Source organism: Bidens hawaiensis, unplaced genomic scaffold, assembly GCF_021521415.1.
Source record: "Bidens hawaiensis isolate Kalapana, Puna unplaced genomic scaffold, B.hawaiensis_p1.1 tig00008946_1, whole genome shotgun sequence".
In the NCBI taxonomy this organism is placed as follows: Eukaryota; Viridiplantae; Streptophyta; class Magnoliopsida; order Asterales; family Asteraceae; genus Bidens; species Bidens hawaiensis.
Window position 1 is genome coordinate 497,137 of NW_027491650.1, and position 24,057 is coordinate 521,193.

At 36.7% G+C, this 24,057-nt stretch overlaps 2 protein-coding genes across 2 annotated transcripts in view; one reads left to right on the plus strand and one right to left on the minus strand.

The window, feature by feature from the left end:
* Window positions 1-708: 708 nt before the first annotated feature.
* LOC143530448 (large ribosomal subunit protein uL22y-like) overlaps window positions 709-24,057 on the plus strand; it is an 81,132-nt gene continuing 57,783 nt past the window's right edge. Inside the window, exons 1-2 of the mRNA XM_077025985.1 lie at window positions 709-712; window positions 756-790. Coding sequence (XP_076882100.1) covers window positions 709-712; window positions 756-790 — 39 coding nt within the window. The remainder of the gene's footprint in view (window positions 713-755; window positions 791-24,057) is intronic.
* On the minus strand, window positions 15,604-23,128 carry LOC143530481 (meiosis-specific protein ASY1-like). The gene is made up of 22 exons (XM_077026009.1): window positions 23,085-23,128; window positions 22,867-22,923; window positions 20,648-20,744; window positions 20,486-20,554; window positions 20,306-20,398; window positions 20,068-20,194; window positions 19,917-19,986; window positions 19,782-19,823; window positions 19,539-19,667; window positions 19,369-19,461; window positions 18,985-19,024; window positions 18,855-18,896; window positions 18,632-18,756; window positions 18,521-18,533; window positions 18,350-18,426; window positions 18,158-18,262; window positions 17,934-18,084; window positions 17,763-17,839; window positions 17,604-17,658; window positions 16,817-16,986; window positions 16,594-16,734; window positions 15,604-15,651 (listed from the first exon to the last, which is right to left on the minus strand). The coding sequence occupies exons 1-22, from the start codon at window positions 23,085-23,087 to the stop codon at window positions 15,604-15,606; spliced, it is 1,824 nt and encodes a 607-aa protein (XP_076882124.1). The 5' UTR covers window positions 23,088-23,128.

Consider the following 24,057-nt stretch of genomic DNA (forward strand, 5'->3'; position numbering starts at 1 on the left):
ATTTGGCTTTAAGCTCTTCATTCTCCACGCGTAGAGGCTCAGCAACAGCTTCAGCCTTGGTGGCCCTCTCGGTTGCGTTCCTCGCAGTCTCCTTAGCCAGCCGAAGCTGTTCATTAACAGCTTGGGCAGCCTTGGAACGGGCCTCGAGTCGAGCCTGAACTTCAACCTCGAGGGCCTCGAAGGCCTTCTCCTTTTCCGCAGCCACTGCGGAAAGCCTTTGGTTCTCCTCCCGGACAGCCCGCGCCTGAGCCACTTCTTTAAGGCGAGCTGCTTTTAACTTGTCGTTTTCACGACAAAGCAGCTCGACGCGCGGCTGCATCCGGGCCAGGAGAACCCGAAGCTCATTGCATAGCCTACCCTCCTGGTAGCTAGCCATGGCTTCCCCCAACGCACCACTGGGAGCAGCGTGACGAGCCCATTCCACGCACTCTATAGGGGTGCGAAGGGTTGTTCCTCGGCGAATGTTCCATCGTGGAACATACACTTCATTGGAATCCGACACTGCAAAAAACATAAAGCAGTTAGGAAAAGATGATATATATAAAAAAAAAAAAAAAGAAAAAATATATGAAAAGGGCCAAAAGAACCCTACGCATCTGTAGGGTCAATAACAGGCCGATAGCCGCCGAACCGATCACCTGAACCCAAGGGAAATCCATCCAAGAGGTCAGGCAGATGGGAAGGTGGCAGAGATTGGCGTGAAGCCCCATGCGTACCTGATGGATCGGCCGTCGATGACGGGGGCTTGGTAGCAGCCGCCGCAGTCGCCGCCGCAGAATCCGCAGCAATAGTAACCGCCGGCTCCGTGAAAGATGCTGTAAAAATCGCACTCACAGCCGGCGGCGACGTCATCTCAGCTGGAACAGTCGGCTCAAAGGAGTGAGCAACTGAACCAGCGGAAGCAGGCGCAGGCGCCTGGGTCGACGCCTCAGGTAGGCTGACCAAGCCTACCGTCATTGGCGGGGAGGTACTCCTCTGCGCTCCACCCTGGAATGCGTCAAAATCCACGCCTGCGTAAAGAAGATAAGTGTTTAACGATATTAAACTATGAAGATAAAAGCTAAGGTTGTACTTACGGGTTTTCTTGAGCCTGAAAGTACGGACGGGCGGGGATGAACCCGATGGAGCCGGCCTCTTCACGCCGGTCACCGTCGTCATCCTGGGCTCTTCGGTGACAGTTGCCACAGCCTCCGGAATGGTGATCTTATCGCCACCGGGATTCCCCGCCACCTCTTCGCTCTCGGTCTCCGAATCAGACCGAGGCGCCGGATCGGCAGTGGAGGCCACCTTCTCCTTTCCCTTCCCGCCGGCAGCCTTCTTCTTCCGCACCAACGGAGGACCATCTGCGGATTCCTCATCAGAACATACGATTAAAGGAATTCCAGCAGAGGTTTCAACATTGAGGGGTCGAGGGTTGAAGAGCGCTTTACCTGGCCGCCTGGCGCTCAGGATCTCGTGGCCTAGCGGGTAGACCTCCACGAACCGATCCGCAGTTTGTTCGAGGATGGGCAACTCGTTCTCGTCTAGAGCACGAGTACCCATCCGTGCGGGACCATCAGCCTCCCGCGGGTTTAGGAGTGACTGCAAGTCGTTCCCCTCTGAAATAAACAGGAAAAAAGTTAGAAGAAATTCAGAATCAACAAAAAGAAACAAAGCATACCGTAAGGAACAGAGTTCGAACCGTATTCGAGGACGATGGGAACCTTTTGCGCATCCGCCGCCTTCCACACCCGGCTCATCCCCAACATCACCATCCCGGACTCCGCAAACCGGTAAACCGGAGATTGGACCCGGGAAATCCTCGAAAACCATTCCGCCTCCTCGTAGTTGGAGGCGTGAAGGCTGGGAAGGGCTTGCCCGTTCTTAAACTTCATGGCAAGGGGGATGGCGCGAGCGGATATGAAGAAGAACTCCCGCTTCCACGCGCGAAGACTGCGCTCGGTCGCGCAAATCTTCAAACCCTTAACCCGGGTTATCAACGTATACCACCCCTGGATGCACCTCCAAGTATAGAAGGTCATCAGGCGGTCAACATAGGGCTCAATGCCCAAAATCCGGCACACCCACTCGAAATGGCGAATCTTGGCGATCGCCATGGGGTGCAACTCGGTCAAATGAACGCCGTGCCTCTCAAGGACACGGTAAACAAACTTTGTCAATGGGAACCAAAGATTCCCATAGACAAAGAATGCAGCATAAACCCCGATCTTGCCTCTGGGGGCATCGTACACCGTCTGGTGGGGTTCAGGAAACTCAGACTCGAGAGACTCGAGCATGAACTTCCTGACGACGTACCGATACAGATCGCCGGGTAGAGCACACTGGCACTCGCCAGCAGTACTCTTGTCGTCAGCCGTAGATTCGAGATCATGAGACATCTTGTAAAAGAAAGAAGAAAACGATTTCGAGGGAATGCTTGCCTGAAAAGGTGAGTATTCGCCGGAAATCGCTTAGAAGATGAAGAGAAGAGTGAAAGTGTGGATTACAAAGAACCCTCTCCCCCTTTATATACTAATCGCAATTAATGCGATGAAATTAATGCGGAAGAGAGAGAAAACGAAGGTGCAATGAAACTATGACACGTGGCGAAAAGCAAGCTGGCAACAGCTGTTGACAGGACGCATACCATTAATTTCGCGGCCACGCGCCCGAAAAATCAGGCCCACGCGCCTGAAAAAGCGTCTGGAATGACCATGTACTGTCACGTCACCATAACTTCCTGCACGTCCTGACACAGTCAGAAGAAACCGTCGCACGACGTTTCAGAGGTTTGGACTGTTCTTATCCTTCCACCAACTCTTCGAATTTCAAAATTCAAAATTCAAAAAGATTCAAAAGTAAGCGGGAAAATACCCCTTACCTTGGCAACCAAGTAACCATAAGACAGGTGCGGGTACAGTGTCAAGGCAAAACCCTTCACATACTTAGCACCCGCAGGGAATTGATGCCAGGAATACCTTGGAAGTAAAGTAACCGTAAGACAAGTGCGGGTACAGTGTCAAGGCAAAACCCTTCACATACTTAGCACTCTGCAGGGAATTCAAACCAAGAAGGATCTTCTGGGCCATGCTTGCGGAAACGGGAATAACACCCCCGCATGACGGGAACGTCGAGAACTATATTGTTTGAAACTCCAAGATGGAATTGGTGGTTTTAGCATAATTGATCGCTATGTTGAAAACTACCAAGACCCCATGGAGAATCCACACAAGTGGGACTCAACACTCCTGACGTGCGAGGAGGTTACAAACCTACCCGCTTCACACCCAAAGATCAAGCAGAAAAGTCGGGAATTTCTGCGTGACATCAGGAAAACCGCGGGAAGAATCACCACGGAAAACCTAAAAACTAAACCCTTTTCAAAACCCCTTGCTAAGTCCAAAAGTTCACCTCACTTATTAATAATTCATGAGAAGAACATTGGACTGGGGGGACTTGAAGAGGTAGGTCCCAGCAGAGCCCAGTTGGACCCGCAAGACTCACCTTGAACAGGGACGTCTGCGCAATGACCAACTGCTCCAGCAGGACCCACCATGCTCAAATAACCTTACGCGCAGTACGCCAGCTGTACCCGCAGGGAAAGCCTCCCAATGGTGAAGTACCCCGCCTGTTCCCGCAGCTGCGGATACAAGCCATCAGGGAAGGCTACCCGCACTAACAGCAAGGCTACACGCACAAGGCATTAGCTACTTCAGTAGTCACATGAAGGAATGAGCAAGGCGGGAATACTCCCGCCCAAATGAGCCAGTCCGTATGCTTCTGGAAGGTCTTTCGTACTATACCTACTAAGGTATGGGCGGAACAGACAAATTGACCAGAGCAGCCCATGAACCAATCACAGGGTGACAGCTCACCGACAACAATACGAGGAGGAGCCCCCTCTAGTACTGTTTGTCAATATTAGCCGTTGCCTACTCACCAACCCTTACGATGGGACGTGCGCAGCCTACAGTTGGTGGAACAGTGCGTAGCCGGCAGTAAAGGAACAGTATACAGTCGACCTTTACTGTTGGCCGTAGCCTATCCACCAACCAGCATGGCCTGTGCGTAGTCCACTGTTGGTGGAACAGGAATACTATTCAGCCGGCTGTACCTTCTAGGAAACCTACCTTCGGCTATAAATACTCCAACACCTTGGAATGGTAAGGACATCATCTGATATCTCAATCTTATCTAGCAATCTCTTAATATACACTTATATTCAGAGCAATCTAGTCTGATTCTCACGCCGGAGGGTGGTCACAAGGAGGAACCCCCCCTTCTCAGTGACGAGCTTACGGTGTTTGTTTTGCAGGTCCCCTGAAGAACAACCTTCTCTGCTAGACCTCATCCTCGTGGGAAACATTACTTAACCCCCAGATTATCTATAATCTGTCCAGGGTTCACTTAGTGTTTCTTCACCCATCAAGGCCACAAGGCCTAAAAACGAGACGCAAAGCGCAACGTTTTTCGTACGCTAGTGATAGTTTTTTATATAACTTTTAGCATTCCCTACCTATAATTTAGCCACAATAAGCGTAAAAGCCATTAGTACGCACCGACATTACGTCTACATTGTTGCGAAGAGTACAAAAAACTGTATGGAGATTCGTATTAGTGCAACAAGGCTTTTAGGACCATATGCCACGTGTCACGGTTGTTCAAAATATTCCTTGATAAAAAGGCATCTCTACTAGATATAAGTAGAGAGCAGTTGCAAACTAGTATAAAGTATAATTAAATGTTTCGGTCTAGTTACATACGGTTTGTTTTCTGTAGGCTTTCTACAATTTGCAAATTTGAGACCGACCGAAAGGTAAAGAAAAAAATCGTGTATGAAATTAAACCAATGACTGGTTGGAAGATTTACGGTTCGAAACCAAACCGTAAACACCCTTACTATTACACAATGGCCATTGTAGAAACATTTAACAATCCAAAGTTAACTAAAAGAGTCCAATTTAGCATAATAATAATACCATCATTTTTCTCATTTATTACACAAAGATTTAAGATGTTCATGTGTGTACGTTACACACATTACAATATGCTAAACGAACTTAATATCATCATTCTTAAAGTCAGAACCTTCTGCTACTTAATGTTTTTGGTTCCAAACAAGCCTCCAACAGCCGACAAACCTCCCGTCACAGCTGACAAACCTCCCCCTACTACATTCCCAATAGCTAACAAACCTTCCTCTGCAACATTCTCAACGGCCGACAAACCTTCGCTGACCCCACCTGCAACATTCCCAACAGTTGACAAACCCCCTCCTAATACATCTCCAACAGCTGACAAACCATCGCCGGCAGTCTTCACCAACTTGTATGCAGCTTTAATTTCATCAATAGGAATCAACCGTTTTATTGTACAACTTAGCCACAGCTTCCACCACCGGCAAAACAAATTCTGAAAATGTAGGGTGATCCTTGGTGACTTGATACCACACTTGAGCTAATACCGGGATGGCAGCAAGCTCTATTGTCTTATAAGCCGTTTGTAATAATGCTTTCGTAGCTGTGGAGGATCCAGAGCTAACCGCCCCAGTGACCGCTGAGGTTGTTGTGTTGGCTACTTGGCTGGCTAAATCGGTTGTGTTGGTGGTTATAGCTTGTGTTATATTACCAAATACTCCCCCTGCTTGGCTGGCTAAGCCGGTACTCGTTTGGAGGATGGAGCCCATGCCCGAGGATGTGGTGGTGTTAGTTGCTGGCGTCGACTCGACAGGTTGTGTAGTGGTGGTGGAACCTTTTTGAAGCGGGGTGATGCTTTGAATGAAATATTTCGTAATTTGAAGGAAGAAAATGGTGGCGGTGATTGGCGGTGTAGTGATGGCTTGGGTGGTGGTTACTATTCTTTTGGCTAAAGGTTTAGCTTCGTAGAGTAGATTATTGAATCCAATGACAAGCTTCTTATGAAAGGTGGAGCGTATGTATCAAACTGATGTTAAGAAAATGTGTGTTAGTACCTTTAGTCTTCACATAGTAAAACATATGTCAAATTGTTTATGTTATAGTAATTAACTAAGGAGGTCAGGTCAAAATAAGTTGACATGGTGTATAAAGAGTTTCTAAGTTTTTAAGTATTTACTTTAAAGTCATTCACATTCATTAGATATTCAACATTTATCAAATGTTCTAACTTTCTCTCTCATTTTCAAGTGTTGCAAAATTTTTATATCAAGTGGGGCATACAAAACATATATGAATCTTGGTTGCTATTGATTTATTTATTTTTTTTCAAATGCATTTGAAAAACAAGATAATAGCAAAGAAACAAGAATTCATTATTAACTAGTAACAAGGCTTTTTCTCACTAAATTTGTAAAGGGTATAATATAAAAATATTTAATGGGAGTTAAGTGACTTTATATAATAATTTTATAAAGGCTTCATTGACAATTTAGTTACTATTATGTAAAATTATCTTATTAAAAACTATTAAATTAGTTGTGACCCACTAGAAACACCAAAACCACCTGTTAACCTCATTCATCTTTTACTCTTGTTCTGATGGCCTATTTTTCAACCGAACCTCTATGAAAATCTAGAGTATTTGTCTAAGTATCAATAAAGAAAAGATTATGTACTCCTAAAAGAGTCCAAAACCCTAATACAATGTTTATAAGGACTTCTATCCCCGAGTACGGAGTATGTGAGGTGCAAGTCAAGCAAATCTTGTTTTATCTGCTTATCCCTTACCAGTTTAGGTCTGCCTCTGTTTCCTCTTTCATCCACAATGAGGTTTTCCATAGTTCTCACCGGGGACATCACTTGTCTCCCCTTCACATGTTCAAACCATCTCAATCTCTCATTCATTATCCAAGATGCATGCCACTCTCAAAATTTCTCCTAAAAAACCTCATTTATTGTTCTGTCTGGTCTTGTATGTCCACGCATCTACCTTAACATCCTCATTCTTCTTCTCCAACTTTCGAGCTTGTATTCTCTCGGTAGCCTTGCAATTAGTATGATAACATAGTTGGTCGGTTGCAACCCTATCTGTGTCCAACTTGTATCGTCTTGGTGGCTAACTCCAAGTTTCGCGCTTGTATCATCTTGTCACACAAAACTTCCATGGTCAATCTCCACACGCAGCATCCTGCCTTAACGCGATAAGCTCCATCACTATCTATATACTGTCACTATAGACAAATGATTCTAAAATTAAGTACATGAATTTGGCTGACTGCGAAACAACCAGGCTTTTAACAAGAATTTGGGTTATAGGAAAGAGTATATTACAACATCTCTAATGATTGAATTTCTAATGATCGCCATGTTTCTTCTCATCGTTGCACCACTGAAGTTACATTAAATATACTTGGTTCTAGAATGATTTATCTTTATACATTTGCACTCTAAAATTGCTCACTACTCCTCTAACCAGTTATTTAGCCTCGTTCCCCAACTAACACGCTATCATTAGGAAAAAGAATGCTCCACTGGATTGCATTCTGGATCAGCTGACAACTCATTCAAGACTATCGTAAAAAGAAATGGGCTCAACACGGATCCTTGGTGCAAGCCCACCTCCGCAGGCTAAAAGTCAGTATCTCTCATAGGCATTAGACACTTGTTTAGCTCCATCATACATATCTCTAATTAACTTTATATGCCTCCCATGAATCCCTCTCTCCTCAAGACTATCTCAAATCATTCGACGTAGCACACTATCCTTAAAATCTCATTTCCTCTCTCTATAATTTTCAATTAATACCCATAGAATGTGTATCCCCTTAGACCACCCTAACATGAATCCAAACTGATTTACTGTAATTTGAGTTTCCTGTCTAATTCTTATATCAAGTGCTCATTCCTACAAGTTTTTTAAGTATGACTTAGATTCAAGTCCTAGCGATACCAAAACATCACTAAAAGTGTAATCAGCCCAACCCAACGAACCGAACTAATTTGTGAATCCGGTTCTTCATCCTACGACCAGTCAGTCCATAATCCATATCATGAAAACACCTCATTTGCTAGTAATAACGAATTATAGCGGCCATTTCCTATTTGTGTGCCCAACAACATTTTAAATTTGGACAACCTAAAATTTATATATGTTTTCCCGTATTTAATAAGTAAATCATATATCCATATTTATATAATTACGTAAAACATGATTTGTGGACTATTATTAGATTAAATTCATGTAAGCCATGACTTTAAGTATGCAATTGTTTTTAAATAACCAAAGAAATACAAGTTAGGAAAATGACTATTTCTGTGAGATATTCTTATTATTTGTTATTTATATCATGGTTATATGATTAGTAACCAATAAAATTGTTGGAGCTCTTTAATTTTGAAGTAGCATCTAAGATCTAAATTGTAAATATATATTTTTTATTTTTTTATCTTAGGATATAAAGAAAATATAATTTCTAAAAAAAGGTAATGTTTAATGTGAAAGTAGCAAAATTTGTAGTCTTTTATTATAGTGTACATATAGATATATATGATCTCCTCTATTATGTAATTGCATGCATGTAGTTAGTTTTCAATAATGGAAAATTCTCAAAATAAGCATTTATGAAAACAAATTTCAAGTTTTAAGTATCAGTTGTAAGAAATTCCATAAATAGGTATTAGAAATAGTCATGACGAGTAGTTTATAGAACCAATTAGAACTTTCCACGTATCCTTAAACTAACAGTAACGAGCACGTTCACTAATCATTTACTCGTCACGACTAATAAGTTTCATGTCTCGTAATCAACGCCCACGAGTAATTCATAAGCCGTTGGTCGCGACGAGTAGATTATAAGATAAAACTAGTTGCGACGAGTTAACTACTAATAAACTAATCTTGTAGGAAATATAAACCAGGTAAACTAGTCATCGCGACTAAAGGACTTATGAATTACTCGTGGATGTTGATTGTGAGGCGTGAAACTTATTTAGTCGTGACGAGTAAATGATTAGTGAACGTGCTCGTTACGGTTAGTTTAAGACATGTGACAAGTTTTAATTGGTTCTACAAACTACTCGTCACGACTAAATTATAATATTTATTTCTGAAATTTTTTGCAAATGGTACCTAAAACTGGAAATTTATTTTCATAAATGCTTATTTTGAGAATTTTATCTTTCTTACAAATGATACCTAAAACTTGAAATTTGTTTTCTATTTTTAAATTTTATCTTTAAATGCTTATGGAATTTTTCCTATTTTTAAATACAAAATAATGTTAGAAATAAAATCTAGAAGCTTTTGTACGGTTTTATTTTTAAAAAAGGGTTTTTTTCCCCACGTGTCAATTTGATGACAACCACATTTCTACCATAATTAATTTTTTTTCTTGAACAAACAACAAACATAGAATTAATGTTTTAAAAACCGGTTTTTTATTCGTATCGGATTGGGCTAAAAAATGGTACAACCGGTTGAACCGGGTTATGTCAGGAGATTCAACCGGTTGAATAATTCACCTTATAATTTCCTATAAATACAACTTTAACTCCAAAAATAACCCAAAAATAAATAATTTCATAACAAAAAATAATCCAAAAGTTAAATCCATATTAAAAAAATAATACAAAAGCACTCAATTTAAAAAAAATAGTCCAAAAGTTTAGACTTTTGAATATTAATTGTTGGATTAAAAGTAATTTTGATAAAATATGGGCCGCAAATATCAAAAATTTCTTGGACCTAAAACCGGTTTGCTGGTAAAAACCGATATTTTAGAAAAAACCACCGGTACGATGTCCAGCAAACCGGCCAAAAATACCGGGCTCAAAATACCGGCCTGCTGTGAGATTTAACCGGCTGGTTTGAACCGGTTTTTAAAACACTGCATAGAATGCCTAGGTACTCCGTACGGGGTGATCTAATGGCAAAAGGCCACCGCCAGCTAGCCCAACCTAGCTGTATAGAGCCCTTAAGCGTCTCCAAATTATCTCCAGTTCCGGAGAAAACCCACCGCCCGAAGGCCCACTGGTGGTAAAACCCGGATGCACTCAGGATCGAACTGAAAATCACAAAGATCTCAGTCTTCCTTCATAGAGCCCCGATATCCCCCACAAAGTGTTGTAAGTGAGAATTGAACTTGAGACTCCATTAAGAAACCCAAACTCTCTACTAGAGGTGGGCAAATAAACCGGTTAACCGAACCGACCCGAAAACTGAACCGAAACCAAACCGGTTTGAAACCGATTATATAGAAACCGGTTTGGAACCAAATGAAACCGTAGGTTTGGAACCGGTTTGTAATTTTCTCCACCAAAACCGGGTCAGAACCGGTTAACCGAATCGAAACCGGCCAAAACCGAGCAAAAACCGGTCAAAACCCGAACCGAAACCGATCAAAACCCGAACCGAAACCGATCATAACATGGTAAGAAACTGGTTTCAACCCGAACCGAAACCAATCATAAACCGGTTTTGACTTTTGTTGACCAAACCGAACCGGTTTTAAGTTTTAAACCGGTTTGTGCACCTCTGCTCCCTACCAGTACACCAGGATTACCATAATTAATTTTAATGAAACGATTTAATTTTTAATTATTCATAATATTTATGATATATCTGCTCTCATTTTATGTTTAATTTTTAATTGTATTTTTTATTCTATGTACTCTCATTTTTTAACACAATATTATAAACCATGTTACGCGGTATAATCCTACAAATTTATTTAAAGTAAAAAATGAAAATTCAGAAACGAAAGAACACATCCCAGATAACACACAAATAATTAAACAATAAGTACATTCTTCAGTCTCATAAATAAAAATGCATGTGTATGTATATTTACCTTGTCATCAACAAACACAACAGTTAATTCAAACAAGTCCTTGATGCTCTTGTACACTGGCCAGAAGATGAGGGCGACTATGTTTTCTATGGAAACAACCGTTGTTTTGTAGTCACCAGAGTTTTCCTTTGTCAAATCATATACATTTGAAAGTACTACCACGAATCTCACCACAATCTTATTCCAAAGCCCTAGGTATTTGAGCTCCGTCGTGCTTTGCTCGATCTTAGCCTGTCACAAAACATAAATCCAGTTCTTTAACAAATAAAACATGTGATTTTAATTGATAATCGTAAAACATGAATGAAGAATCAATTGAAATCAGACCGGTAAGAGAAGATTAATTTACCGACCTCGTTTGAAGCCATAGTTTGTTAACGAGCTTGAGCGTTGTATTAATAGCAGATACCCAAAAAGATGCATATAATATGATATGATATGATATATATATCATTTTATTTTTTGTCCTCGAGTTTTTTGGTCCAATTATTTCATTAATCAACTTTATTGTATTCAAATATTTAATATAAATTATTAGTACTTTTATTAACCCTCATGGCTCTTAAAAAACTTATAACAATTATTCAAATTGTAAAAAATCTAAAAAATCATAACTCTAGACCACATGTTTCTTATCACAAGCCCAATAAATTTATTAGGTTGTTACCTATAAATTTACCACATGTAACAACATAAAGTTAATCACAAGAGCACAATTACTTTTGTTGTTTATGTTACCATGATTGTTCTTTTACCTTAATAAAATCTATGGATATGTCATGGATCCATCACTCACCTTATGTTATTTTTTCTAAGTAAAACTCACACAAATATAATTGTCTATCTCCATCTCAATAATTAAATTAAGAATTACTAGGTTTTTTTTTCTCATTTGCAATTAAATAATATTTTTATACATTTATCATTGCATTTTTTTTCTTCTTCACTCATAACCACTTTAAAAAAGTATTAAAAAATTAAAGACAATGATTAAGTGAACAGTGTCTTACCAAATTTACTGATAGAGAGTAGCATTTTCTGGGGTTGAGCACGGTTCAATTTAGTTTGGTTATTAGGTGAAACCGAAGTGAACGGTTTTTTAATATACAAACCGTTTAATTTTCGGTTTTTCAATTACTTTCGGTTTCAGTTTGGTTATAGTAGGGTTTTTTTTTTCAATTATGTCTAGACATTGCAAAAATATTTTAAAAATAAAAATAATGATTTTAAGCTTGTAATAGCGTATTAGAGTGCAAAGTTGCTAGACTAATAGAATTTAAAATTCAACAAAGTTTTTAATAAAAAAAAATTAAAGTTTAGTTCCGATATTCATTCATCATCTTGTTCATCTTCAAAGTTTAGTCCCAGTATTCATCATTCATAACCTACATCACCATTAATCGGTTCGGTTTTTTAAAAATGGAAAACTGAACCGAAACTGAAAATTCGGTTTTTCAAAAAAAAACAAAAAATTAGCCGTAGTGTTAATGCTTCGGTTCTGTTTGATTTTTCAGTTAATTCAGTTTTCCGCCCGTCCCAATCACGTAAATATAGGAGTACCTTTGTGAATGCTCTAAACAAGATGTCAAAGAAATAAAAATACATCATAAAATGTCATAAACATAAATGCATCATAAAAATCAAAATTAAAAGTCACTTGGGCTAGAGAGCTTAATGAAATATAGCATCCACAATGATTAATTTTCAGTATTTTCAAAGGACAAAGGCAAGCACTTCCATAGACATAAGAGCAACAAATTCTTGACATAACCTGAAATATGACTCGAACACAAGAAGAAAATAAAATTCAAGTTGGGGTTGGTAAGCATAACCCGTTTTAAAAACGGGTCCTGTTTCGATTGACTCGTTAACTCATTTAGATTTCAAAATTTATATTTTTTTGATTATGGTCTTGCTAGAATCGTTTCTAGTTACTTTTTGCTACACCGGAGTATAGTTGGTATACTTGGCAATATGATAGTGGCAGACCTAGGAACTATTTTCACAGGAGTCGGAGGGTCATTATCAAAGTTGCATCCGTGAACAAGGTGGTTTGAGTGTATCTTATGATTGTGTTAACTGGCAAATCATGTCTTATGGTGTTTAACATGATAGAGACGGCGCAATTAACACAAGTCTCAAACATGAAAACGACTCGTTTAACACTTGGTTTTTGTGATTTGAGTGTGACAATTATATGTTTATGTATCAAGATTCAAGAATGAGAAATTATGAACCCTAGCCTTCTAATTTTAATTATTTCTGAAAAAAGTATAAAATTACGTAGTGTACATTTTTGTAAATCGTGTAACATTGATTTCGAATTTTTGAAAATAAGATCGGGTTTGAGATCTAGGATTTGCCATAAAAGAAGATAAAATCTACTTCATTTACTAATTTTCAATGTGTTTTGAATAGGGAGGAAGACAATGAAACGATATTCAGGAGAATGGAGGAGAGTTGCAGGTTTCTGGCGTGATGCAGCCGGAGAAGAAGGTCCACATCAGCACATCATTAACAGAGATAACATCCGTTAGTCATGGTCTGTTAAAAAGAATATCCCTTTAGTTGGGACCACCACTAGCCAAGTTTAAAGTTTGGACTGTTATTTGTCAATATTGCATAATTTGAATTATTTAAACCAATATTCCAATATTTTATAAAAAGAAAAATTGTCACATGACTTGACATATGTATTATTTTCCAATTTCTGAACGTTTGAAAGATGATATTGGAGAATCCATGTTGTGACCTTTTGAACAAATGTGACATTATTTTATATGCAAACACTAACTTTGTTAGGAGCCAAATGACATGCATTTGCTCTTATAGAAGAATATATGAACATGCTATGGTGCACTTCATTTGGTTTTTTATGTTAAAGAGATAAGATTTTGTATAATATTTTAATTGGAGTACATTTGTTATACTATACCTAATTGCATATAGTTTTTAGCAATTGAATTTGTTTGCTTTATTGGTTTGTACAAAATCAAATTATTCATAAACTTTATAAAGGTTTATGGATTTTTATGAAAACAAGATTAAGCTATATAGATTTAAATATTTTGATTTTTGTCTTTATTTTGTCACTAATACTACACTCTTAATTATAAAAACCAATTTGTTCATTAAACTAATTATTTTAGTTATGAGTATTATATTATAGGGAGATTTCAAATGAGAACCATTTTGAGTTTTAAGAACTCGAAAGAACTCAACGTAACAAATATTTTTTTTTACACATGCGTAATATATGTAAGTTGCATATACGTAAAAAAAATTACATAATTTTTACGCACCGAGCCGACTTTTTACATATGTGTAACGGACGTAAAAATTAGTGTAATCATTTACATCTTTATTCTCTTCTCATACTTTGATTTTTTAATCAGATTTAATCCCAACCACATAATCTAATGCATTTAATTAAATGTGTGGCCAAGAATGAAGTTCTTAAGTTTTTAAAACTCAATAAGGTTCTCAAAATATCCCTCCCCTTATATTATATTATTAAACTTAAATGAAAAACAAAGCTATAAGTCCCCGTTTGTTTGTTTAACTTAACAAATAAGCAAGGTATTGATTACATTAAAACAGAAGGCAAGCAGGCAATAAGTTGCGTCGTTTAAGCAAAAAACATTTCTAAAAAAAGGACGGCTCGAAGAAGGTCTAACAAGTATTTTCTTAAAAAAGTGTATGGAACTATCCCTAATACCCAAGTGAGTCATCCTGAAACAAAATGTTAAATGTCCATACTGATTTTAATGTTCCAGATCGGACTCACATAAATACCATTAATAAAGAACCCACCATATGAAAAAACTTACGTTTCGAACCTGTTATTCCAGAAGGCGAATTGCAAAGTCAACATGCTTTGGGGCTCTACTTTTCGTTTCTTTTTATAGTCAACTTATGATCACAGGTTTATAGGATCTATTATTACCACTTTTTAACATATATTATTTAGAGGACACCCCAAAATTAAACCTTTGGTAAAAAAGCATGTGCTCATATTGGGTTGACCCACTTCAAGGCTGGCCCAATGGATTCGGGTTTCGATCAAACACATGTTTAAACAGTACTATTAATTGGGATGATTTGACATCAAATTTTTTTATTTACAATTTATCCAGATTATATATGGATCTGATTATAGGTGTGCATGGTCATTCAGGTTTGGTTTTGAACTAAAACCGAACCAAAAACCAAAACGTCGGAGTTTTTAGAACATTTTGGTTTCGGTCTTTCAGTTTTTGGGTTTGATTCGGTTTTGGTTTTTTCAGTTTTGCTATTTGGGCTCGAAAATTTGAACCGAAACAAAAGGAAGTTTTAGAAAATAATGTTATTGGGCATAATTTTTTCGCTAATTAATATTTTATTGATTATTATACATTTGAGGCTAAATATGTCTTGCATTAAACTATATATTAAACAATTATCAATTACTTAAGAATTAATAAATTCAATTCAATTCGGTTTTAGTTATTTTACAAAACCGAAACAGAAATGTAACTAAATCATCAGTTTTGTTTCGGTTCAATTGTTTAGGTTTCATACACACGTCACATCACATCACATCACATCACATCCACAAATTCCATCTATATTAACTAATAGCAAGTTATAATAATATTCAATAGTAAAGCAAAAGCAACATATAGCCTATTTGGTACGAAAATAAGAACACTACTTAAAATCAATATATGTGGATGCATGTGACAATATTCAATAGTGGGTAAAGTAACATAACAAGAAAAGGTTTAAGTTCAATTATATAATATCTCCCGATTTATTTTATCTAAAATATGACGTGGAAATAACTAAAAATTGCATCATATTTTTTTTCACCTTTAACTTCACTCGGCTTTCTGGCGTTTTGAGTATTGGAGGATTGGCTCTTTCACCTATAAATAAATAAAATTAAGAGTTTTAAATAAAGCCATAATATTAAGTTTATGAAAAAAAAATAATCATTTTTATTAAAGGGTCTATTTGTTTTTTTACTTTAGATTAATTAGTTCAGCAAAAGAAGTTAAAATAATATTGAGATTTGTTTTATTAGAAAAAGGTATGCTGTCATGTTAATCATTTTAAGTTTTTAACACATAGATTACTTGAAAAATCAAGGAATTCAACGAAAAAGGACGTGTTTGTGGGTCTATCCGCGTTTTATTAATTTTTAGCTTGTCGGATCTGCTAAAAAAAAAGTTAAAAGACGCTTAAAGCTTCGTAAATTGCTTTATAAGAAAAGTAAGTTTATAATTATTATAATATCATTTTTTTTAATTTAACACAGTTATAATTGTTTGTGGTTCACAGCCTAATCCAATGCAACCCATTTTGACCCGTAACCTGACACACCCGACCCGACCCGACTCATTGAATTAGAAGAGAGATATTTAACTCATTTTCCATAGACGGGTCAGTTCTGTTTTTGTTGATTTTTAACAGGTCAAATGTATGCAGCAAAAAAAAAAAGTTTATCTTTTTTATAGTTTGAACACATTTTGTTACTTATAACTTTAAGGAAATAAATAAATAAGTGTTTGTGTGGATCATCTTAATCCAATCCAAAACATTTTGAACCATAACCCGACTCACCCAACCCGACTCGGCCCGGCCCATTGATTTAGAAGAGATAAATTCATCTCAGTTTCTATAGATGGTCAAATGTATTTCAGCAAAAAATAAGTTATATTTATTAATATAAATATATCATTTTTTGATGAATAAAAAAGATGTTTGTGGGTTGACCCAATCCAATCCACTTTGACCCATAACCCAACCCATTCGGGCCCACATTTACGATGAATCAGTTTTATCATTAGTAGGACGTATATGCGTACCGTGCTTGCTTTTTGGGAACGCTTGTTAAGGGTGGACTGACCACTACAAACCACAGTATCCATTTTGTCATCCTGGTTGACATTTCCATTTCTACCCTTGTCAACTCCTGCTGTCACATGGCTCTCTATTGAAGCTATTGGCTGCAAAACATATATACTTATAAGGAAACTATAATAGTTAATTAATTAAAGAAAAGTAACATAAATGTTAAATAGCAATGACCTGAATGTTGCTTGTGGGAGTGTTGTGTCCATTTTCTCTCAACCGAGTGACTGTCGCATCGCTAAAGGTGGAACCATTTTGGCGCATGTCGGATCTACCCTTCGTGCGTGTGAGATCCGACCCGATGGAATGCAGTCCACCTAATGTAGATGTGTCCCGACAGTTAGCCCCTGATCAAGTTGTTGTCCAATAAGAGAGATCATTAATTTTCCATAACGGGATTTTCATTTAAATTTTCATGGAATTGCCGGTTTCCATCAGTTTATTCCAACGGTCGGGTATAGTAAAAAATTTAGCTAAAGCTAAAACAGGTTAAATAAGTGTCTTTAATTCAAAAACCTCCTAAATCAGGGTGTTAACAAAATAACAAGCGTTTTTATATCATCATTGACACTAGGGGTGTAAATGAGCCGAGCCCGCTTGTGAGCTACCAAGATCGGCTTGCTAAAATCTCAAATCGAGCCATGTTTCACATGTCGAGCTTAACTAGGCTAGCGAATGTATACAAAATTTACATGAATAAAAATATACAATAATTGGTATTTAATGTATTAGATATAACTTACATAATAACAATTATTACATATAAAAGTATGTTAAAATAACAAAATAATACATAATGTTAAACATAAAAATATACAAAAACAATTATGTGTATATAAATAGAATAATTAACTAAATTAAGACAACAAACAAATCGAGCTCGTCCCGGCTTGTTTACAATTTACATTGACACTAATTGTTTATGAAATAATAATAGTAATTGGGAAAAAGAAATTATATGCACCTGCTTGGTTTACCGAAAGGTTGGATTTGTTATGAACTTCATTTGTGTCCTCCACCTAATCAAATTGATAACGAATACATAAATAGATTAGGACTTGAAAAATCAAAGTTAAAAGACAGATAAAAGACAATATATGATTATATATAACTTGTTTAGTACCATGGCATCCATGTCCAAGGCCTTTTGGACTTCCGCAAGTTTTTTCTTGGTTATATCAGAATGCACCACACGCTTTCCTGCATGATTGTAAATGATAATAATAAAATAATATAATATAGTTCATAATAATCATGATTCATAACTTAAAACTTTTATATTATGAACATGTACCTAGCCTACGATTATTTGATGATTCAATGTAACCTTCTTTGGTCATTTTATCCATTAACTTGCGCACTGTAACTTGGTTGGCTTCACCACCAAGCTTGATTTGAAGCTTGGAAACAGTAATGTAGTTCATTGGAAGAGCATGATAGAGTGCCTGAAATTAAACGAGCTCCGATTCAATGGCATTTTTTGAAAATATAAATATAGGATGTTGTAAAAGAGCTTACTTTCATGTACATATGATCTTCACCAGTAGTGGGTAGACTTTTCTTTCCAGGTGCCAAACGCGCATCAGCTTCCTCTTTCACAGCATCAAATTCATACTCCAAATTCTATAGTTAAAAGTTATATAATAATTAGATTTGACCAGTGGTTATAAAGGTATTGGAAAATGAAGAGATATAAGTAGACTAGATTACCCTCGGCTTCGTGATGGTGAAGCTTTCGGTTCCAGTCTTCGTTAAAACGCCTTCGGTTACAAGCTTGTCCATAATTTCTGGAAGAAGAAAAAACAAGAGAAATAGAATAGTATTAATCGTGAAAACAGAACTTAGCTTTATTATTAATTTCCAGTCAGATTCCCGGGGTACCTTCAAGCAAAACCTGCAAATGCATTACAGAAGATTATGTCATTGTTGCATGATTAATATTAATTAAGAAAAAATGGTTGATGTTAGTAATTAGTGCCACAAGAAAGTTACCAATGAGATGTCAGGGAAATTAGAGAGAACATCAGTGACATCAACATTTTCTTGATAATAGGATTTGATCCAATCCCTCACACGGTTTAGTTGCTGTTCATCTTCAGCAGGATCCTGAGTATCATCTGCTTATTTGAAATGACATAATTGGCCTCAGTTTATCTTGTAATTAAATCATACAATGTTTGGAAATATGTGTAACAAAGTTGATCATAGTAAGCACCTTCATCAGCCATGGTATCATCTTGTTTCTCTTTTTGCTTATCTGGCATCAAAATTGTAGTTATTGAAAGTTTATTTCTAAAGATGACAGAACAAGTAGTGTCAGTTAAATTTTGTTGACACGTAATTACCTATAGGTGCAACTACGTACTCATCATCAGATATGCTGGCCTGAAATCACATGTATAAGTTACCAAAAAAGTATAAAGCTTGTAAAAGTAAAACATACATCCATACATATATAATGTGTGTGTAAAGCTTAAAATGAAAATTAATATTATATTTTTTTTTATTATCAATAACCAACATATTATAATATATGATTGTTTATTGGATTACATCGAAACAGAAGGCAAGCGGGCAACAAGCTGCGCCGCTACCCCTTTTTGAATAGTATATATGATTGTTTACTTACCCGTGTTCAGCGGGTCATGCATAGTAATGTTATGACTCCAAGATCAGCAAATATAGTTTTTAAAAGATTGGGTTTTGCGATATTATATTTGGTATTTTACCTCACTTTCAGCATCACTGTCTCCATCTTCCTGCATTGAGTCACCTCCCAAACTCACATTATCATCCTCACAAGGATCAAGAACACTTTTAACCTGTAAAGATCAAGAAAATTACAACCTACCTTATTGTTCTGAATCAGTAAGTTTGCTATTTAACTAACAATGGTTACCTTCAGAGATAAGACAAAATGTTTGCTGTTGACATTCCCAACCTCCATTCTTAAAGGGTTTTTGGTCCATGCATGATGGGCCTCTTCCTCTGTGCAGCCTCTGAAGAATGGAGGCTCATAATCAGCAGGCTACAAGATAGAAACACATATTTCACAGTTATTTTATTATTCTCAAACCAGCAACACTTGATGGTGATAAGTTGTTTATGTAAACATTAAGAGCAGAGGTTATCAGGGTCGTACCGTGACATCATCATAATAGTGGAGTTTCATCACAATGGTGCGCTGAAACAGTAGTCAAAAGTAGTCAAATTAAGATAGGAAACTATGTTAATGTCTCACTACATTTAAAATATGTTGACCCGTGGTGCATTTCACCTCTTCTGGCATCTTATCTAGTGTTCTCATCAGTTGAATGAGCGTGCGGACCATTTTACAAGCAGAACTCCTGAGATAGAGTTTTTGATATTAATAAAGATCGCAATGTGTATAGGCTATTTTAACTTATTCATCTGGGAATGGTAATTACTTCATTTGAGTAGGGGTAATATCTGTTGTGGAGTTAGACTTGAATGTTTCCCCTCGCTTTTTGTTTCCATCTCGATTGACATTCATAGAAACCTCTTGGCTGTCAGAATTCGAGTAACTGAAAGAAACTGCAAGACAATATATGTACAGATCATAAATTCCATTCACTAAGGAAGACTACAATGTTGATCAAAATTTATATCATCTAGTTCACATTGCAATAGTTCATGGAATCTTACAGGAATATTCTTCAATCATAGGTCCATCTACAGACTCACACACACAGAACATCAGTGTCTTGAGATATTTCTTCTGCAAAGCATCATATACACCTGCAAAAAGCAAGACATGTATTATCACCAAATAGAAGTTACAAGAAGTCAAAAAGTAAAGCTCAAAAGCACATAAACTCATTATGCCTTTTTCCATCCAGTCAATTAGTCTTCTAGACTCTGCATCCATAGGCATAAGCTTTTTGATCTTCATCTCTGTGGAAACGATAAAAACAAAGTCATTAAATAAGGTCAGGCCTATCAGTTAGACAATAGATTTTTTTTTCCAAAAAGCATGGTGGCGTTTACCTAAGGCTGGCACGCCCTTATCACTGAAGTATTTCTCGGGAAAAAGACCTCTGATATAACTGATATTGAATATTGCTATGCGTAACAGGTTCCTTGTCTATATTGAAGCTCATTAGATTCCAAAATTGACAATCAGACAGTCAGACACAAAAACGGTAAACTAATGGCTCCACATTTAGCCTCAAATGCTACAGCATTAATTTATAATCAAAATGTTAAACCTATAATCTAACATATCCCAAAGCTATGAGACTTTGATGATGTGAGCACTTAGCAGTATGAGATTGAACTCAACCAGTCACTTAAGAATGTGTAATCAATTGTTATGGACTCCTTTCGAAAAAATGAGTGTATTTTGGCATTTGAGATAAATCATTTGGAAAACTGGACTTTGCTTCAAATTTCATACAAACATTCTCTGCATTATAGCATCATTCAGGACATGTAATGTAACCATATAAACGTATAAGTCACATTATACCTCTCCTAAATGCAAGTAGTACTAAACATTCTTCTATTCTGCACTAAACAACTTGTATATTCCATATTGTACAACAACAAAGGTGCTAGTGAATTTATTTTGAGCAGATAAAAATAGTAGATGTCTAACAACATATGCATTTATGCTCCTACATACCAAAATTTTAACCTAACTTATAAAAACAGTAACGCAAGGAAAAATCCTAATGTAAAATGATTATAACTACCATCAACAATTAAAATCTCATGTTCTTAAACTTTTGAGCTGAAAACAGACCTAAATCATCCTTAACTGATCGCAAATCAAATAGAAACTTGTAGCGACTCTATTTCACTGTTCGTTTACAGTTTAAGTCATCGTTTAGTCAACAGAGATCAGACCTAGCAAAATTATAACTACAACCGCCGGAAACCACATCATCAACGAATTTAAGAACTCAGCGATTACCGATTTGAATATCATTAAGTATGAGTATCTGAACTTGTTTAAACAGAACATACACGAACGAGAACAGATGAATGCAATACGATTAGCATAATCACTTAACGTGTCAGAAATTATGGTTCAATAACATAAGCGATGAATGAAATCAACGGCATAAATCACGAAATACATCAGAAACTTTGATTATATGCAAACAAAATCCACTACAAGTAAGTTAGGGCAAATTACGAAGCAAATCCTGGTCTCTGATATCTGATTCAATTTTATAGCTTACGGATTCGTATATGAACTTAATTAAACAGAATACACACGAACGAGAACAGATAAATGCAATACGACTGCCAAAGCAACAATATCTAATGCACAACGACTCGCAATCATCAGAAAACTAGAGATGAATGAATTCAACAGCGTATATCATCACGAAATGTATCAGAAACTATAATTAAGCATCATACACAAGAACGAGAACAGATTGATGCAATACGAACGGAATATACACGAACGAGTATAGTAGCACAAATGAAACAGCATTTATCATCACGAAACGTATCAGAACTTATGATTTTACGCAAGCAATATACAAGTAAGTTAGGGCACAATATGAAGTAAATAATAATAATAATAAATAAACAAACAAATAATAATAATAATAATAATAGTCGCAGCATCCGAGCTGAACAGCACTAGCGATGAATGAGCTTAAAAGCATGAATCACGAAATGCATCAGAAATATAATTCTATGCAAACAGAATCACTGCAAGTAAATTAGGGCAAAATACGAAGCAAATCCTGCTCGGACACCTCGGTCATCACTGATTCAACATTATAGCTTACGGATAAGTATATATAAACTTAACTAAACATCAAATACATGAACGAGAACAGATTAATGCAATACTAACGGAATATACTTATGTACACGAATGAGTATAGTAGCACAAACGATGAACGAATTAAACAGCATAAATCATCACAAAACGTGTCATAAACTACAATTCTATCAATACAAAAGCATTACAAGTAAGTTAGGGCAAAATACGATGCGAATCGATTACCACCATTTACCGGAAGAATAGAATCATGCTTGGTGATCTCAGATTCAACATTATAGCTTATAGATGAGTATACGAACTCAATTAAACCGAATATACACGACCGAGAACAGATTAATGCAATACGAACGGAATACTTATATACACGAACGAGTATAGTATCACAATACGAAGCAAATAATAATAATAATAATAATAATAATAGCATTCAAGCTGCAATACGAAGCAAAACGATTACCAGAAGAAGCGAATCCTGCTCAGTAATCTCCGATTCCTTCAGCTTCTGTGCAACAACCTGCAAATTGAACCGTAAAACAAGTTATCAGCTAGTGAATAGTCGATATTAAACGTACGGATACTAGATCTAAGTGTTAATTAGAGATGAAGATATTATTATTATTATTATTATTATTATTATTATTATTATTATTATTATTATGCTTGTAAGCTTGTTACCATTTTCAGAGAGTTTTGAAGGTTAGTGAGTGAGTGAAGAATGAATGAGTGACGTGGCGGGAGAGGTGGTGAGAGTATTTATAGTGAGGGGTTAACTGTGGTTAAATGAGGTGGTGACTGGGGTTAGTTACTGGTTAGTGGTGTGGTGCATGCAGAAGACGTTGTGGGTTGTTTGGAAAGCGTTAGATGATGCCGTTAAAAGTTAACGGCGTTAGCTCGTTGTTACACGTGGATGCAGAGTAAGATATAGGATACGAGTGAATAAAAAGAAATATTTATTTATTTGTTTATTTTTTAATCATGTGTGGAGAGCAATGTTGGAAAAATCCCAACTATGTGTCAATTAATCTATGATTAATCAGTAGTCCTCATTACACTTAATGATTTTGGGTAAGTCGGTTAATTAATTAATCAATGATTAAATCCGGCCAAAATCAAGATTAATGGGACTTAATCAGCCATTTCTAATGAGGTTCTGGCCAAAATCGGCGGTTTCTAACGAGATTCCAGCCTAAGTCAGCGGTTTCCAACGATATTCCAGTCAATTTCCAGCCAAAATGTGTTTATGTATGTAAAAAACTAAAAATTACATATAAAAATGTGTGCATGTGTATATAAAACTGAAAATTATACATTTAAGTTCGATCCAATTAATCTCGATTAATCTTGATGAATCCAGATTAATCGTTAGTCCTCACCCTACCACTTGACTAGAGACTGGCGATTTTTACAACACTACTGGAGAGCGAAAATGAATAGAATTCCAACGAATGTGACCCTTAAAAGAAGGAATATCCCGATGGACAATAGTCGGTGCTGTTTATGCGAGTCGGGAGATGAGTCGGCAGACCATGTGACCAAATATTTTAAAACATGACAATTGTGTGGGGGCATATAAGTTGTTGGTATAAAGTCTCCCCTAGTTATGAGTTTACAATTAGAGATTTGTTAGATCTCCACACATCGGTTAAGT